General features: G+C 36.6%; 2 protein-coding genes across 2 annotated transcripts; both read left to right on the top strand.

The window, feature by feature from the left end:
- The first annotated feature begins 5,663 nt into the window (after window positions 1-5,663).
- Window positions 5,664-6,607, top strand: LOC135204400 (uncharacterized). Its single transcript, XM_064234614.1, has 2 exons — window positions 5,664-5,960; window positions 6,152-6,607. Exons 1-2 carry the CDS (start codon window positions 5,664-5,666, stop codon window positions 6,605-6,607), a joined length of 753 nt encoding a protein of 250 aa, XP_064090684.1.
- Window positions 6,608-6,971: 364 nt separating this feature from the next.
- On the top strand, window positions 6,972-11,253 carry LOC135204401 (uncharacterized). The gene is given in 5 exon segments (XM_064234615.1): window positions 6,972-7,295; window positions 7,298-7,472; window positions 7,589-8,048; window positions 8,355-9,212; window positions 10,989-11,253. Coding segments are annotated over 5 exon segments (2,082 nt in total).
- The last annotated feature ends 8,864 nt before the right edge of the window (window positions 11,254-20,117 follow it).

Consider the following 20,117-nt stretch of genomic DNA (forward strand, 5'->3'; position numbering starts at 1 on the left):
CTCGGCAATTTTCGTTTATTTTTTCCCGCCAGATTCATGATATCCTCTTGCATCTTCAGAGACAATAGCATTAAAAATTCAGGCCATATAGCAAGTGCTGGGACCTATGAGCTCATTCAGTGCTGAAACCGGTAATTAACAATCAAATGGTTTGAAGGTTGACTTAAGGAAAACCTCGCAGTTGGACTACTAAATATCATTAGGAGAGGGTGGAAAGGAAGATAGAAGAGAATATGAACGGAGGTACAGTAAATGGAATGACCGGGGTTGCAGCTATGGACCGAATGCATGCTGCAAAAAAACCTTAAGTAATGCCTACAGTGCACCACATGACGTGCACTGACGAAACTATACCTCCCTACGGAGCCCCAGAGAGAGAGAAATGAACCTCCCACGGTTGTGAAATTATGGGTTACTTAATTTTTCTGGATAAAGTCGCACTGTAACTTTTGTTTGTTTTGTATTTTGTTTGTTTGGTGCTTTTACGTTGCATGGAACCAGTGGTTATTCAGCAACGGGACCAACGGCTTTACGTGACTTCCGAACCACTTCGAGAGGGAACTTCTATCACCAGAAATAAACATCTCTCACCCCTCAATGGAATGGCCGAGAATCGAACTTTAGCAATGACTTATTTTTGTCAGAAATAAACATGAACGTAATATAAATAATCCAAAACATAACATCTATAACAGGGGAAAAAAGTTAAGTGTTTCGAGATACCGATTAGTTGCAAATTTTACTAACTATTGCACATATTTTTTTTTTAAATTCTTAATTTTACCTTCCCTTTACATTTATTTGTATAAATTACTTCTAGCGAATTTTCCATCAGTAATTATTTAAACAAATTGTCCGATCGCGTTTCTTGTTGATTGTATACTTTAATTATAAGTTACATTTCTTTACTATCAATTTCAGTAAGTAAGGCAAATGTAACAGCAAACGATATCATTCCCAATGTTCGAAAAGATCCACGGTTATATAAATTTCGTGCAGAACTTTATAAAAAAAAAAAAAAATGTACAATAGCCTTCGAACCCTAAAAATAATTTTTTTTTTTTAAACTGAAGTTGAACCAATATACGGGTTCGAAGGCTATTGTAGTTTTATATATATATATATATATATATATATATATATATATATATATATATATATATATATATATATATATATATATATATATATATATATAAAGTTACACACAAAATTTTAACATTTATATTATTGTGGACCTTTTGGAACATTTCATGAACTCTCGTGATAGAGAGCTTTTCCAATCATTCTCAGTGAAATGCACAAAAATAAACACAATATGATTATCTCATTACGGCTTCCTAACTAAATGTACTTAGTTATCAATGAAGAAACTCGGTTTTGTCGACCTTCTAAGATCCTGAAGATTCGCTTTAGACCTTGGGAGTCGAGGGAAAGGGTTTGCTTTTTCCCTGTTAACTTTTTTTTTTTTTTTTTTTTTTTTAAATTTCCATGCCCGATTCTTATTTTTTAGCTATTCTTCTCTCTATAATTATAGATGCGCTGAATGGCCTGTTGGCTCCGGTGTTACATGGAACCAGCAGTTATTCAGCAACGGGACCAACGGCTTTACGCGACTTCCGAACCACGTCGAGAGTGAACTTCTATCACCAGAAATCCACATCGCTCACTCCTCAATGGAATGGCCGAGAATCGAACTCGCGATCATCGAGGTGGGACGCCAACACCATGCCAACCACGCCACTGAAGGCGCTTGCCTCCGGTTTTGGTTTGGACTTGAGACATAGATTCCTAAGTCAATCGATCTATTTTATTTGCCCTTAGAAAAGACAACCACTCATTCCTTCTTTGCATAACATTTTTATCAAAATCATCCAAGTCAGTCACAGGACTCACTTTCTCTTTTCTTTTTTTGAAACACTGGAGATTCCTCTATAATTTCCCGCCACTTTGTTTCCTTGTGAGTAGTTATTTCTGACACTTTTGTTGCTTCAGATGGTCTTTCGATAGCCTTTGAAACATCAGTTTCAGGACCTTCATGATGTTTTTATAAAATGAAGTATTTCAGGAAATTATAGACTACCTATTTCCTTGGCCTCAGGTGGTGGGTGAAGACGTTTACGGGAGTCACTTGGGCTGGGCTGTCCATACTTTTCACAGTGGGTGATTGAGGCCGAGTATCCTTTAATGATATTGACCATGACCTTTCGTTCATTTTAAAAATCCATAGGTCCCCTAAAACTCAGAATCTGGCATCGACAGGGAAAAAAAATATGCCATATCTTCATTTTCATTGATGGAAACTAAGGTTTTGACGAAGAATATACGAAATGAGAGATATTCAAAATATCTGATGCAAACAAAAAATCACATTTCAAGAAATGAAAACTATTTCAATAGACTCCATGAAGCTACTATGATTACCATAACATGAAAATTGGCAGCGTATGATCTCTGTACAGCCACACCACAAGGGTCTTAGAAAAGAAAACGCACTATGGGTAACTATTTCCTTTACATTAATTTTCGTTTGTCAGTCCACGACCAGTGAGGAATTCGTGCAATCGAGGGAATCGATCGTCACCAACTTTATCTTTATCTTCCCGCCACTGCCCAGTGGCATAAAACCGAAAATGTCTGGTGATGAAAAAAATAATAATAATAAAATAACGGTTATTCTAAACAATGAAAAGAAGTATTTGTCAGTGGCTATGAATATCTCGATGTCTGTTTGAACTTTTAGGCGGAAATTACAGAAATGGCGCACAGTTCACGAAATTTAGCAATGCCAGTATATCGGATTCGGGACACTCACTCGTACCACGCAACGTCTGAAAGAGGCTCTCACTGAATACGGACGGTTCAAATAAAGCGTCATTCCATTTTTCCTTGGAGTTTTACGTTGCATGGAACCAGTGGTTATTCAGCAACGGGACCAACGGCTTTACGTGACTTCCGAAACCACGTCGAGAGTGAACTTCTATTTCCAGAAATACAACATCTCTCACTCCTCAATGGAATGCCCGAGAATCGAACCCGCGACCACCGAGGTGGGACGCAAACACCATACCAACCACGCCACTGAGGGCGCTTCATTTTTCCTTGGAGCTGGGAGGTAAAGGTTTCTATGAGGCTCTCCTCCTGAAAGATCGTGGGCGGGGGGGGGGGGGGGGGGGGCAGTGGACCGACGAGAGCCTAACCAGCTGGGGGAAGCTGTAAGGTCCATGTGAACATTTTTAGAAATATCAACAAAATGGGAGCAATTTGAAGCCATTGTAAGGAAATTTGAAGAATTTCTATACCTTAAACGCTGTACTAGCTACTTCAAATTCTGAGATAAATGAAGATGAAGAGGAAGTGGCAATTTCTTACAAATCAAATTATAAACTATATTATTGGTTCCAGAATATCTGCAATTGAACATGTTGCATTAAATATAACTCAATACCTACACAAGGGTCATTCAGAAAAACAAGAAATGTTTATGTGAACAGGTAGTAGATCTTATGCTTGGGAAAATGTGTAGAGATAAAATGGTACATAATTTTAATAACAAGCATCATATAAAGAAATTTCAAAATAAATATATGCTTCATGTATTTCAAATATTATCTACTACATTGTTGGATACCTCCTTGATCTTAATTTTGCAAAATTGTTAACCAGTATGTGTCATTATTAAGATTTTGTATCAAGACCCCTTCTCTGGAGGCCATGTTAAGAAGTAAGTCATACAAGCGCTCATTTTTCATGGTAGCTCGTAAATACGTTTTCAATAAACATTAGCACCGAAAACAATCGTTCATTGCTGCCAGTAGTTACTGGAAGGGCGATGAGAATTTTAACCATTTTAAAAATTTCTGAGTAGGCCCATTCTAATGGTTTGAGCTCATTATACAATTCAAACAAATTCTTCGGTTTTTCATTCTTAATTAGAAAATGACTCTATGCCACAGAAATTTAGGCGTTTAGAAGGATTTCATATATGCCTACATCCTCATAAAACTGTACTATGGTAGGCAGTTTCTTATCATTTAAAGTCATTAGAATTACAGTCAAGTGCATTCATCGCTGCTATCAGTGGCATATTGAGTGAATCTATTATCCATCTCAGAGAGAAATCTGTCTATGTCAAAATAGATTCTTTTGAATGATGTTTATATAACACTACACATGAAATTCACAAAGTAAACTCACCTTGGAGGCTGTCTTTGAAATAATGAAAATGATATTCACTGTAATATTAGCATCCACTGTTGTCGAAATCTCTCCTACTTACCAACTACTGGGACTGGGCCTAGGTGTTCGGGTCACCATGGCCTCGCGTGTCAACAAAGTATGGCATTCGGTAGAGATTTAAATTTTCATAACGTGACATGTGAACAGTTTTATTCATTTATTAAATGCATAATAAATTATAGAGTAAGCATGAAAATATTGACCACTATCAATCAAACACTGTGACTAACATGTCATCAATTCATTTGTGAATAAAGTGATTAGATGTCTTAGCTCTTAAAGAAAACTGCCTTGTCTTAATATTTTTCATGGGTAACTATTATATATTATGTATAATTTAATAACTAATTTAAATTAATCCCTCTCTACACTTCGACCTTATTTATACTTTTCGACACTTTGTTCCGTGAAAAGTGACCTTATGATAATTCTACATACAAATATATGTACATATAGATTTTTTCCTATCGCTGATTTGGACGTCCCCCTATAATATAAGCAAATTAGGGTTGAACCCGGAAGTAATTAGCATAAAGACATATTTGGTACCATTACAACCATATTTTTTGTAGATTATCCCACTCAAAGCCTTAATTCATAGCTTTTGGTGAAAGTTTTTTTTACAAATATAAACGTAAACAGTGGTTTTCATTTTTTTTTTGGCGGTTGTATCATTATTAGATCAAATGTACTATTTTTAACAGGATCTTAATATACTTTTTGTATTATCTTGGAAATAGTTTGTACAGTTTATACCAATATATTCCAGAAATAGCAGTTTTGTTTAAATTAAAAGTATTCTGTAATTAAGCTATTTTTGGTGAATAAATTTGTCAAATTTTAGGAGTGAAACTAGAATCTATTTTATTCTATGCAAATTTCGATTTTATGTGTTGTTTTGATAATTTCTATTTTGTTTTATTCTAGTTTATTGTATTTCAACCTTTTGATATCAGATGTTGTAAAGTGGACAAGAAAAGATTAGTGATGGATTGTGAAAAAGGAAGCATCCTGAGTACACAAGATCATACATGAATATTACTGTGGTAAAAATAAACCTGTTTCATATTAGTGGTCTCTATAGCTTTTGTTTACTTTTGTGGTTCCTTGCTGACGTGTCTCGTATTACAGCTGTAGACTCGCCAGATTATGGTACAATGCTTGATTCTTTGTATATGTATTATGATGCCCCTTTGTATGTTATATGCTTTGTGTATATTCTTGGTTATACTGTCTTTCATGAGGAGTGTGATTTATGTACCTTCTTAGTTAACTCAAGTATTTATTTATGTTATGTCTGTGTTCAACAACGTGTTTTTTTTATTTGCAGTGTACTACTGTAGTGGAATTGTTTACTGAATAAAACCTTGATTCTGGTTACACCGGGTTTACTTCAATTTATTCAGTAAAACAATTCAATCGCCATGGAACGACTTCTACGCCCTCCCCGGTTCGAGGTGGACCCTGACTCTGCCCAGGCCGCCAAGGAGTGGACACACTGGCTGAGGACATTTACAAACTTCGTTCAAGCAGTGCAGCTGACTACCCCTACGCTTGACAAACTGGTTCTTCTCACTAACTATGTGGCTCCTAGTGTGTATGACTTTGTTTCTGAGTGTGAGACTTATGAGAAGGCTGAAGAGGTTCTGACATCTTTGTACGTGAAACCAAAGAATGAAATATTTGCCAGACATTACTTGCTACTCGCAGGCAAAACTCAGGTGAGTCCCTGGATCAGTTCCTGCAGGCACTGAAGCTACTTGCTAAGGACTGCCAATTCAAAAGTGTAACTGCGGAGGAAGCGTGTGACAGTTATGTTCGGGATGCCTTCATTAATGGTTTGGTCTCGTGTGCAATACGCCAGCGTCTGTTGGAGAATAGGACACTGAACCTAAATACTGCTTATGAACAGGCCCGCACTCTGGAAATGGCCCAGAAGCATTCAGCCTCCTACTCTTCAGCAGAACCTGTCAATGCTGCTGTGTCAGCAGTGAATCGAGAGGAGGAATCATCTAGTGCTGAAAATAACAGTGAGTCTGTTTCTGCTGCTACTTCTGGTGCTCGATGTTTTTTTTGTGGGAACAACCGGCATCCCCGGACTCAGTGTCCTGCTAAAGACGCAGTGTGTTTGAAATGTAAGAAGCAAGGGCATTATGCTAGGGTGTGCCGCTCTGTGAAACAGGTGAGTGGCTCTTCTAGCCCAAAATATTCTGCAGCAATGCTAGCTTCAATAGTGGGGGCCTCCCCTAAGTGTCTTGAAAAATCCATAACACCTCTCAAGCTTAATGGTAGCTCTGTCAGTGCCCTTATTGATACTGGGAGTTCAGACAGCTTTGTGCGTCATGATGTAGTGGACCTAAACAACTAACTATGTCTCCAGAGCATGGAAAAGTCTCTATGCTGATGAATCCCTGTCCTCAAACATCTTAGGTCTGTGCACTGTGGACTTGGAGTTGCAAGGAGAGACTTATCACGGTGTTGAACTCAAGGTGTTACAAAGCTTATGTAGTGATGTGATACTAGGGCATGACTTCCTGAGGAAACATTCTGGTCTGGAAATGGATTTTGGAGGAGAAAAACCTCCCTTGAAGATATGTTCACTAGGTGTTGTTAAGGTGACCCCTCTTTCCTTTTCAAGAACCTGACACCAGATTGTAAACCAGTGGCTAATAAGTCAAGATTATACTCCTTGAGTGACAAGAAGTTCATTGAAGCCGAGGACTGAGCGTATGATGTCGGAAGGAATAAGAAGGCCTAGTAATTCTCCTTGGAGGGCTCAAGTGCTGGTGACATCAGGGGAGAATCAGAAAAGGAGGATGGTTATAGATTACTCTCATACCATAAACAGGTTCACTGAGCTTGATGCCTACCCCCTGCCAAATATCGACGAGATGGTGAACAACATTGCACGGTACAAGGTGTTCAGTACCTTAGATCTGAAAAGTGCTTACCATCAGGTTGCAATAAGAGAAGAAGAGAGACCGTACACTGCATTTGAAGCTGGGGGCAAACTTTATGAGTTCAGTCGCATTCCATTTGGAGTTGAAAAATGGAGTAGCAGCTTTTTCAACGTGTGCTTGACGAAATCCTTAAGAAAGAAAAAGTAAGTGGTAGTTTTGCTTATGTTGACAATGTTACTGTGTGTGGTGAGACAGAGGAGGAGCATGACCAGAATTTAACGGAGGTTTTGAAGGTGGCTGAGGAGTACAATCTCACTCTAAACCACAACAAGTGTGACTTCAAAGTCAGATCCATTAAATTACTTGGTTATTCAGTAACGGATGGGGAAATCAAACCCGATCCGGAACGCTTGCAACCACTGTGGAATCTTTCACCCCTAAAGATGCAGCTTCTCTTCGCATGACCATGGGATTGCTTGCACATTACTCAAGATGGATACCAAAATTTTCAGAGAAAATCCTCCCTCTCACACAAGCCAATGGTTTTCCTTTGTCCACTGAAGCACTGCTAGCTCTCGGGAACTTGAAGAAAGACATTGCTAGTGCGGTGGTAACGGCCATTGATCCCTCCTCTCTTTTCACTGTGGAAACGGACGCCTCTGATCATGCGATAGCAGCTACTCTGACACAGAATGATTGCCCAGTGGCTTTCTTTTCCCGCACTCTCACTCGCAGTGAACAAGGACATTCCTCAGTGGAAAAGGAAGCTTATGCCATAGTGGAGGCATTGGGGAAGTGGAGACACTACTTAATTGGACACCACTTCAAGCTCATCACTGACCAACGTAGTGTAAAGTTTATGTTTGACTCTAAATCAAACAGTAAAATAAAGAATGACAAAATAGCGAGGTGGCGAGTTGAACTCTCATGTTTTCACTATGACATAGTATACCGTCCAGGAACAGAAAACATACCAGCTGATGCTCTCTCCCGCATCTGTGGTGCCACTACTTCTGATGAACTCCGAGAACTTCATGAAATCCTATGTCACCCTGGGATATCTCGCATGATGCATTTTGTCCGGGGGCGGAATCTACCTTACTCGGTAGAAGAAGTGAGGAAAATTACCACCTCTTGCCAAGTGTGTTTAGAGCTCTAACCTCGATTCATCAAATCCTCGGGACAACCGATCAAAGCAACCCAGCCTTTCGAGAGGTTGAACTTAGATTTCAAAGGCCCAGTTCCCTCTCAATCTAGAAACAAGTACCTCCTCACTGTCGTGGATGAATTTTCAAGGTTCCCGTTTGTTTTCCCTTGTGCAGATATGACCACTAGAACTGTCATCAGTTGTTTGGTGCAACTTTTTGCTTTGTTTGGCATGCCAGCGTACATCCACACTGACAGGGGTGCATGTTTTATGTCTGAAGAGCTGAAGGATTTCCTGATGAAGAAAGGTGTTGCTACCAGTCGCACTACACCTTATAACCCTAAAGGGAATGGTCAGGCTGAAAAATATAACGGAGTTATATGGAAAACTCTGACATTAGCCCTTAAGACAAGGAACCTCGATGTGTCTCAGTGGGAAACTGTTCTCCCAGATGCTCTCCATTGTATACGCTCCTTGTTGTGCACTTCCATGAACTGTACTCCTCATGAGCGCCTTTTCCTGCATAGTAGAAGGTCCACCACCGGCCAATCGTTGCCTACTTGGCTCATCCAAGGAGGGCCTGCTCTCCTGAGACGCCATGTAAGATACAACAAGAACGACCCCTTAGTGGATGAGGTTGAAATCGTAGAGGCGAACCCCAAGTATGCTCATGTGAAGCTTCCAGATGGTAGGGTGACTACAGTTTCATTAAGACATCTTGCTCCTATGGCTAGTGACAACCGTGAAAGTACAGATGCTGGGGTTCCTGTATCTCAGTCCGAGGTTCCTGAGGAATTGTCAGTTGCAAATGCTCCTCAGGAGATTGGACGCGGTCTCTCCCATGTGGATATTGCTTCTCAGCATGACACTCTTCAGGAATCCCATACAGTCCCTCAACAGGTAGCCTCACCTCCTCCACTTCGAAGGTCAGAGAGAGTGAGGCAACCTCCAAAGTACCTTCAGGATTACTCCAAGTGAACTTAACTGAGAAGGGAAGAATGTGGTAAAAATAAACCTGTTTCATATTAGTGGTCTCTAATGCTTTTGTTTACTTTTGTGGTTCCTTGCTGACGTGTCTCGTATTACAGCTGTAGACTCGCCAGATTATGGTACAATGCTTGATTCTTTGTATATGTTACTTATGATGCCCCTTTGTATGTTATATGCTTTGTGTATATTCTTGGTTATACTGTCTTTCATGAGGAGTGTGATTTATGTACCTTCTTAGTTAACTCAAGTGTTTATTTATGTTTATGTCTGTGTTCAACAACGTGTTTTTTTTTTTATTTACAGTGTACTACTGTAGTGGAATTGTTTACTGAATAAAACCTTGATTCTGGTTACACCGGGTTTACTTCAATTACCGTGTTAAATACAAAGATCTCCAGTCATTAAGTTAAGGATATCTTAGTTTTACCAGACCACTGAGCTGATTAACAGCTCTCCTAGGGCTGGCCTGAAGGATTAGCTATTTTTGTGGCTAGGAACCAATTGGTCACCTAGCAACGGGACATACAGCTTATTGTGGGATCCGAACCACACTTATTCGAGAAATGAATTTCTATCACCAGAAATAAATTCCTCTGATTCCACGTTGGAATTTTGAACTTCGGACCACCGAATTGGCAGCCGAGCGAGCGCGAAAACCCCTCATCCAGCGAGGAACTATCTCCAGTCACAACATGAAGACCTCACAACTATGAAAAAAGGAGTGGAAAAGCTTGTGGAATATAGCAAATCAACAGGTAATTATCAAATGACTGATTATGCTTTTGACATGGAAAGCAAGTGGAACAATAATTCGCTTCATAGATAGACAGGTTGGTAATTCATGTACTTTATTCTGGTATATCAATTACAAGTACGCAGATCCATGCTTCTGCTGGCGTCACGGTTCGTGGATGGCGGGAGATCCCCAACAACTCCTAGAAGGTTCAACATAGCAGAATGAGAGAGTAGTGTTTCTCAATACATTACAAAGATGAAAATGCAAAAACTGGCAACAAGATAATCTAAGGTACCCAAGTTTAATTGGAAATAACATTGCATATTATGTGAGAAAGAATGTGTTTGCGAAAGAAACCACCCAGATCACACTGATTGGCGGCAAATTCAAGAACTTTCAGTGCGGGAAACCTTTTTGCTCTCGATCTGCTCTTCTAGAAATGATCAACTCGCAGAAAATGTGAAAAGGAGACAATTGAGATTGTATTAATTTCACTTTCATTGTCGAAATGAATTCAAGAGAAATATAGTACTGGCAAGTTCTACTCCTGGAAGACCAAATGATTAAGATTCAATGTAGTGATGCTGAAATCCACACAGTGACTGAGATCTACAACAGAATGGTAGACATAGCTGGCTCTGAGGATAGTGTGCATAGCCAGAAATGGTGCAAAACAAAGTTACTATTTTTGAAGGGAAGGTAAAAGTAGCAGGGTTTGCTTCTGTAGTATGATGGAATGCTTAATTAATGACAAATGGTACCAGGATCGAAAGTCTAGTACTCAGGATGAAACTGAAGGAATAATATCAATGGCTGCAAATTTGATATTAGATGATATTCGATCTAGCAATTTCGACTGTGAGTGGTGCCCAACAACAGGAAAAATGCAGAGTACTGAACGTGCATTGGAATGGACTCCTTGGAAACTGCAATTGTTTATGCCGTGTATTTGTAAAAGTACATTAAAACAATGCAGTATTGGTCAAGCATTAGCTAGCGCCACCCGTCCACAATTTATCCACGATGATGACCATGTCTTTGGATCCAGGTGGCTTATGGATCAGCTTAACAAATTAGATTTTTGTGTGGGCATGGATGAAGTAACCAAGTATAAACAATCTGCTATGGCAAATGACATCTATGACAAAGAAGTTAGCAAATTAGCTGAATCGTTTACCCAGCGGTCAGCTGACAACGTCGATCACAACGTCAGAACCTTAAATGGAAAGGGCTCAGTGTGAGCATAACATTCTCGACCACTAGTAAGTTTGGCTCTTCATAACCAACAAGTCATTTCCAATCAAACGCAACACATTGAAAGGTGTACGCTGGATCTCATGCAAGACATTCATTCTCCCGCTCCCATTAGATTACTCTGTAGCAGTGCTATATCATTGAAAGAATAAGGGAACTCGTCAAACTGGTCTGGCTGTAATGACTGAAGTCTGTGGAGGAGAATAGTATCCTGGAAAATCTTCCGTGTCCCTTCTTCCATAATTGATCTAAACCGTTCACATCTCTCATGTATATACCCAACATTATTATTCATCATAGACCAATCCAAATATCTGAAAGTCCAAACACCCATAGTAACTTTTGATCAACCACTTTGATTAAAAGCAATGGAGGTAGTGCAAGCAAAATCACTGAATGTGGTTCTGATCTTGGTTGGTTTTCATCTCTTGATTAGCTTCCTTGGGAGTATTGGTGACGTTATGAAAGGGCGATGGACAGATCTTGAGGCTGCTCCGGAGAGAATCTTGCGATGTATCAGATGCAAATGCAAAATTTCAAACAAAAATGTGTGTTTTGGGAATATCTGCGATGGTGGCGGCTTGAAATCCGTATCAGCATGTAGTGAGTGTCAGGGCGACTCATGTTGCAACAGTTCTGTCATACCTGAGCTTCCAAAACAGAAATGATGACTTAATAACGGAAACAGACATGGAAATTTGACTTATTTGTGTAGTGGAAACAGTATGATTTTAGTCTACATTTTATTCATGCGTTTGCTCCATGTGATGATATCACTGTACATACATTCATCATACCAATACTTTTTTTTACTTAGCTCTCTTTAAACCCAGGTCAACTGTAAATATTATGACAAGTTCATACTAACTGAAAATTTCTTGAAAATTAAGGTCACAAAGATTTTCTTAACAAATAAATAGGAATTTATTGAACCAGAGTAGCTACATGTCTGTAATGGCGAAAAATATTCTCAAAAACTGAGGGAAAATCTGCGAAAGACCATTATCAACGCTTGCATTTGTTATTTTCTTTCACCAAAAGCTATGAAGTGAGGCTTTTAGTGAGTTAATCTACATGAAATTGTAGATCTAATGGTACAAAATATGGCTTTTTGCTAATTCCGGATTTGACCCATTTTTGGGCTAATTTGCTTAGACTACTAGAAAGTTTGAGGGGGGCGAGAACCCTCACTGCCCAACCCCCCACCCCCAAATGACGCCCCTACGATGGTTCATTACAAGCTCACGCGAGGCCCTACTTACCTTGGGGCGCAGCTCGACATGACCCACTCTCACGCTATAGAATTACAAATGAGGCCTTAAGAAGAGACTATCAGGATTTAACAAACACACGTATGGTAGTATATCACACACGTCCTAAGCACAATAATTGACAAGTGAGAGAGAGGAAAAGAAAATTCCAAGAGCTCATACATACGAATGGATGTTTTGTGGCCATTTTGCACCTCTGCGATGGTGACATCAGAGATCAGTTATTCTGAAATATACGGACATTTCCGTTAATGAATGAAGCTTTCTGCGATAACAAGGGAAAGACACTGAATAAAAGAGTTACAGAAAAAAATACAACTCGTTTTTAGTCAGATTTGTTCATCCATGAGTAAAGTAGGCAGTCTTTTATGAAAATGGCTTCTTTTGGGTATAGAGCCTTAAAAATCGGAAGTAGAATCTCTTGGCCTCCTATATGCTCTTCGTTTTCACAGATTTACTTGGCGGTATAAGACTCATGACACTAGAGACTTATCCGAGTGCAAAACATGGAAGCCAGTTTGGAAGCCAAGTTTACTTACAACTTTAAATAAATACTTAAGCCTCATAATGTAGTACAGATTTTTAAAAAAATGGGTTTCTCATTACAACGTCATCATTTTTGTCACAGTTTAAATGAAAGCAATAATTATAATGACGATCCTCATATATTGGGTTAACCTGACACCTTTGCCTCTTCGTCCTTTTGTACTTAGGTCCCAAGAAGACAGGTTAGTAATTCACGTACTTTAGTCTGGTATATCAATTACAAGTATGCTGATCCATGCTTCTGCTGGCGTCACGGTTCGTGGAAGGCGGGAGATCCCCAACAACTCCCAGAATGTTCAACATAGTAGAATGAGAAAGTAGTGTTTCTCAATACATTACACGGGCATAGATAAAAGAGTTTGTTTAAGTACGGATCTTGGCAAAAAAATCCTCCCTGAAAGGCACTTAGTAACCCTTAAAAAACTGCACAAACTATAAAAGAACTTCGCCAAAATTTTTTTTAGTTGCGTTTATGATGGAAAGGGGGCGAGTGGGTGGTGGTGGTATGACTTATTTATACTTTGCTGGATTGAGTTATTTGGTCAAGCTTTGATGAAGAAAGAGGGTCAATGCTAGTCGCATAACTGCTATCAATAGGTCGTTTACCTCAGATCTACTGACAGTTACGTAAGGTTTCCTCTCTATCTATGGTTTAACCTACCTAAATCTTCAGTTGTTAAAAAGAGCATGAGATGTCTCCTAATTCTTTTCTCTGGTAAATTATATATATATATATATATATATATATATATATATATATATATATATATATATATATATATATATATATATTATATATATATATGTGTGTATATGAAATTACCTAGGTGTTGTTCATCACCCATATCATGGGAAATTCAAGACTGAATAGGTTTTTTTTTTTTTGTTTTTTACAATTAATAAAGGAATTGAACTATTTATATTTCCTCGACAATAATTGTCTAAAACTATATATAGCAAGAGGATTAAGTGATGCCATTTACTTTCATATCAGATGAAAATCTTTAGGAAAACATCATGAAATCCTATTAAGAAACAGGGTGAAAGAACAATGGGAATATTTGTCAAATTTTAAGCCTTAAAAATCTTGCACGTCGCTGAGAGCCCATATATGCCGTACTTCCTCTTCTTCCTGATAGTTTGGTTCGACCAAGATTTCGATGGTCCAGACCAGAGTCAAAGTAATAGGGTCTGCTCAACTCGGCAGTGGGGGCGGAGCAATACTGTGATGTCAGAAGAGTAACACTGTCCGTGCATCTCCATTGAATTACTTAAAGAACCTTTAGTTTTTATACATTCACTCCATATGGCATGGTTTTTTTTTTTTTTTTTTTTTTTTTTTTTATAAAATTTTGACAGAATCTGTAAAGAGGTACATGAAGTTTTTTAATACCCATTCAAAGTATAATAGGGTTCCGCTCAACTCGGCAGTGGGGGCGGAGCTAATGCTGTGACGTCACAAGAGTAACACTTCGGTGCTTCTCCATTGAATTAACTTCAAGAACCTTTAGTTTTTATACATTTAATCCATTCGCATGGTGTTTTTGATAAATCTTGATAAAATCTGTAAAGAGGTCACATGCTTGATGTTTTTTAATACCCTTTCTCTCATTTAGTCACCAAGCCTTGTTTTATTGCACATAAAATATACCAGTTTGAACACGCACAGCTACTCCAGCTTTCTTCATATATTTATTCTTTACATATTTATTTACTTGCCTATATACTGGTTTGCTGTAGTCTCTTCAAGTCCATTTTTTATAACATGACAACTCTCTCTCTCTCTCTCTCTCTCTCTCTCTCTCTCTCTCTCTCTCTCTCTCTCTCAGGTAGTAATATTATCAAGATTTTCAAATAATTCTTAAGAAATGTATTTAGTTCTGTCACTGTGTTCATACCTCACTTTGAAAAGCAACTTTTTTTTTATGCTAAAGGTTAGAAATGATAGATTAATTATATTTTCCAAATCTTCTTAAGAATACTTATTTTTGTTATGCCAATAAATACAAAGAAAATGTGGATACAGGCAGTGTAAAAAATGGCAGTTACATTTGCACGACTTGACCTCAAAAAAGAAAACAATATCAAAAGTATAAGAATTACATCATATAGATATAAGGTATCAAAGGAATAAATGATGAAGAAAATGATACAGGAAACACATATCCAGCAAATTTCTCATTAGCACTTCATATCACATAAATATATTTCCGAACAAATAAGTTTACATAACACACAAACTATACATAAAGTATAATTATGCTACCTCAAACAATTATAATATTTTCGAAAAAAAAAAAGTACAAAAGAGTTATCGTTCAGTCTGGAAGGATGTGATCTGATGACGTTTCACAAGGGGCGGGGCTAGATTTCAGATCTCCTACGAACGCTTAAATATTTTAAATTTTTGCTTGGTGCGTAGATAATATTTCTGTGCGCGATTATGGGTTTGAAAGTAATTGTAATTATTAAAGTTTCATATACCAATTGAAAGGGCATTCTTTGTAATTTTACATGGTATATGGGAAAATGTAATAAGATGAAAAATTATGTAAGAAAAATGTGGTAAATATTTACATAAAATTTAACCATTTTGGTCCGTCTTTGACCTAGAATTTCTCGAAAATTTCTGAGAACACCTATCAATTTTCTTTATACATTATATAGTAAATTTTATCAGCTTTCTAATCCATTTTTCATTTTCTTTCTATCATCATCCCTTAGTCAGTTAGGCTACGAAACGTGAATGTATGTAGGTTGACGGATGAAGTAATTGCACATTTTTGTGTGCGTAGATAATTTTTTCTGTGCGCGCTTGTGGGTTTGAAATTAATCGTAATTGTAATGTGCTATATATCATTTGAAAAAGCATTCTTTGTACTTTAACGTAGTATACGGCAACATGCAATAAAAGGAAAATTCATATAAAAAACGCCATCGCAAAAATAGTTATATGCAAATGTTATCGTAAATATAGTTTCATAAAGATATGGTTCTTTTGTAACTGATGACGTTTCACAAGGGGCGGGGATAGGTTTTAGTATCGCCTCGTGAGCAGACCCTATTACTTTGACTCTGGTCCAGACTACGAACAGAACGGTTGCTGTCAACAGTCACAAGACGCCCTTTTACCTCGTCATCAACTTTTGCTCTGCTTATGGTATCCGTGAGATATTCTGTAACAATATGTGAATGTTGTGATCTGGATTTTTGTAAGTAATCCAGTGTACGAATATTGTTTGGTACGCTGTCTCAGTTTGTGAATGATATCTGTTGTTTATGTTTGGGTAAGTCACGTGACTGACCAGATGGACTTCCGAATTCTCTTCCGCCCTCCGCATGTTGGCTCATCAATGCTGTATAACTATTTTGGTAACTTGTTTAATAAACTAATGTTAATTACCCTCAGCTTATCAATGAGAACCCGTAACAGGAGAGAGCCTTAGACTCATAAGAGCTTTCTCCCACCGGCATGCTTATTAAAGGCTCCGAACGATGTTGCATTTGTGCTGGTTATGGATGGATTGCCACTTGTCATTGTTTCCCATGTTTTGAAATGCAAACACCTAGAAAAGGCTAATTAAAATATTCTGTCGCAAATTTGGATTAATCTGAGATGAAGAAGAAGAAGAAGCTTGTGTCTTATGTTTTCTGGTATGAGCAGAGCGTTTGGGTCATTTGTTTACATTTCTGACCCTTTCTGTCCACACAAACACAAACACTATATATATATATATATATATATATATATATATATATATATATATATATATTATATATATATATATATATATATATATATATTTCCAATACCAGCAAATTTATTCTTTATTTCACTTTTTGTGCCAAATGCCAAATGCAGCTACTTTGGAGCCTACGTCGGATAAAAGTGGATTTTCTTTTAAATATTCCACAAATTTTACATACTGTTGAAGCTTAATTTGAAAGATTAAGGGATCCTTTAGGGATGTTTCCCGGGGGTTTGAGGCAACAGTGATCCCTTAACACTTACCAGTATTGCAGAAAATCAAAGACTAAGTTCATCAAAACAGGTGTGAGGTAATCTTGTAAGTAATTAAAATTAATCAAGGGTCATCACTCCATCAACAACTTTAAAAGTCTAAGTATTTCCCTGATTTCAGAAGTCTAAGTACTTCCCTGGTTCTAAGTCACTTCAAGTAAAATTGAAGGAAAGCAAATCAATTACCACTCTATGTTTCTACCTAACATAAATATAATCATAATTAAATATAAATATACTGGTATAAAAACAAACACTTATAAAAATTTTAAAAATACAAATTTATTTTTAAACTCAAAATTTATAAGTGAAATTCACAATATCAGGGAAAATTACTGTTACTTGAAAACAAAGTAAAGTTTAATTAATTCTTGAATCAAATTAAGTAAAATTAAATCAAAATTAATTTATCACAAAATTCAAGAAAATTAATTCAATTGAAATTCAAAAGTGTTAGGCAATAATTGAAAATTTGAAATTAATTCACAAAGTGCTAAACAACAACAAAACTTGAAAAGAATTCTAAGTAAATGCAAATTAATTCACAAGTGTTGAATTTAATTAAATGTGCAATGATAAGCAATGAAAATAACTAAGTCAATTAAATTGTGAATGCAAATGAAAATATAAAATAAAAAGACACACTTCAATAAGAAAATGAAATACTGCACAAACAATGGAACAATCACAAACACAAAAATCAGCAATGTGTAAAAGTGTAAATGTTTTCACTCAAAACATCAGTTTTTACCAAACCTTCGTAAACACCTGTTATCAGTTAACCACACTTTCTATCCATTATTAGTTAAACACAATTCCTATCCGTTATTAGTTATTAGTTAACCAAACACTTTTCCCATTAACTTTTAGTTATTAGTTGCAACTAATAAAAATATAAACACTTTACCTTTTTGTATACCAACTTCTTAATTTGCTGCAGTCTTGATTCACACTCACAAAAAACCAGGCGCCGTCACGAAATGTTTGTTCAGATTCCAAAATTCTCACAAGTTACGAGTGACCAATTTACGTTACGTTAATATAATCTCGATGTCGAGTGAGAGAGAGAGAGAGAGAGAGGTCCTAAGATAGAATGTAATATTCTCATGCGAAACTGGACAGAGCAGATATGATACAAAACGTTCTTGTCACGAATGCTTCCAATAAGTTGGAAATCTGACGCAATCTTCATAAAGAAATGAGTAACATGCACGTGGCTTTAAAAAAAAAGAAAGAACATATCCATGATCGAAATGGAGGCTGAACGATAAATTAAGATTGACATGTTTTGATAACAACGGAAGATTCAATTCTCTCGCTATCACACACGTTGACAGATTTAGGAGAGCAATCGGATCTCGCAGACACTCCAATCTTAAAGTGTTCGACATAAAAGTTAAACATCCATAGCTTCGAAAAGACAAAGAAACTCTCTCTTTACATTCTACGTTATAATATATATTCTTTTACAACATGTAATGCGAAATCTGAACACATATTTTAAAACATCCTATTCTAAGCTATCTAGGAATCTGAAAAAATGTTCACAATCTTACATGACATTTCAAAGAGGGGAAACATGCATTTTGAAAGTAGCAATATATAATAATATATATATTATATATATAGATATATATATATATATATATATATATATATATATATATAATATATATATATATACTATATATATATATATATATATATATATATAATATATATACATATATATATATATATATTATATATAATATATATATATATTATATATATATATATATTATATATATATATATTATTATATACATATATATATACATATATTATATATATATATATATATATATATATATATATATATATATATATATATATATATATATATATATATATATATATTAGTACTATATAAGCTATTTTGAACTTTTTGAACCAAAATTACCTTAGTTGTTTATATTACGAAATGCAACTTGTAGTAAATACTGTGGTGCGTACACATCCCAATACATTTGACGGCAATTGCCAAAAAAAATATTTCATGGCTGCAAACCCTGGAAAAAGTCCCTAAAGGATCCCATAATCTTTCAAATTAAGCTTCAACAGTAAAGCGAGGTCAGCGAAAAACAAGGTTAAGCAGAATCCTTGTTACTAGAAATAAATAGTTTTAAATAGTAAATGTGGAATATTAAAAGAAAATCCACTTTATCCGACGTAGGCTCCAAAGTAGCTGCATTTGGCATTTGGGCAAAAAAGACATTGGAAACCACCTGATATCAAGCACTTCGTAAATAATGACAATTAACTAAATTCAAGATAGATAAACTTATGTATAATATTTCCATTACTGAAAACGAACAGCAACGTCAAAACTACAATTTGGAAGAAACATAATCGAAAATATTAAAAAAAAAAAAAAAAAATAGACTGAGGATTACGAGCTATGAAAAACCCTTCCCCACCTACTAGGACGAATGCAGCTGGTTCTGGGAAAGCATCAATGATCATGATCACCTGGGCTTGGTGGCTCGGCCCCCAACACCCCTCCCACCTTACCCCCACCCCCGCCCCCTAGGAGTCTCAAGAAAGATGGGACAAAAATATGACAGGGCGACAAGCACAAAGATACTGAAGGTGACCCCATGATTAATCCATGGTATAAACCTCATTAGTTATTGAAGCCTGTATGTGATATGTTGGAAATAATAGGAACACTAAACTGTCGACAGTCATATATATATATATATATATATATATATATATATATATATATATATATATAGATAGATAGATAGATAGATATATAGATACTGGAAGGTTTTTGCCCAGGGGTTTCATCCCTCTCCCAAAGAGGTGTTGGGTGTTAACCTTAAGCTCTCCGTATCAGTGACTAAAAATTGACTATACTGGTTATTATATTCGAAGGGCTCAGGATTTCATGAGAGTATTTTAATGATGGATTTATCCGTACAAGGTGTTGTCAGGTAGACTTGTTCGAAATATCGCCATGCTTCAG

This window comes from Macrobrachium nipponense, chromosome 47 (genome assembly GCF_015104395.2).
Source record: "Macrobrachium nipponense isolate FS-2020 chromosome 47, ASM1510439v2, whole genome shotgun sequence".
Classification (NCBI taxonomy): domain Eukaryota; kingdom Metazoa; phylum Arthropoda; class Malacostraca; order Decapoda; family Palaemonidae; genus Macrobrachium; species Macrobrachium nipponense.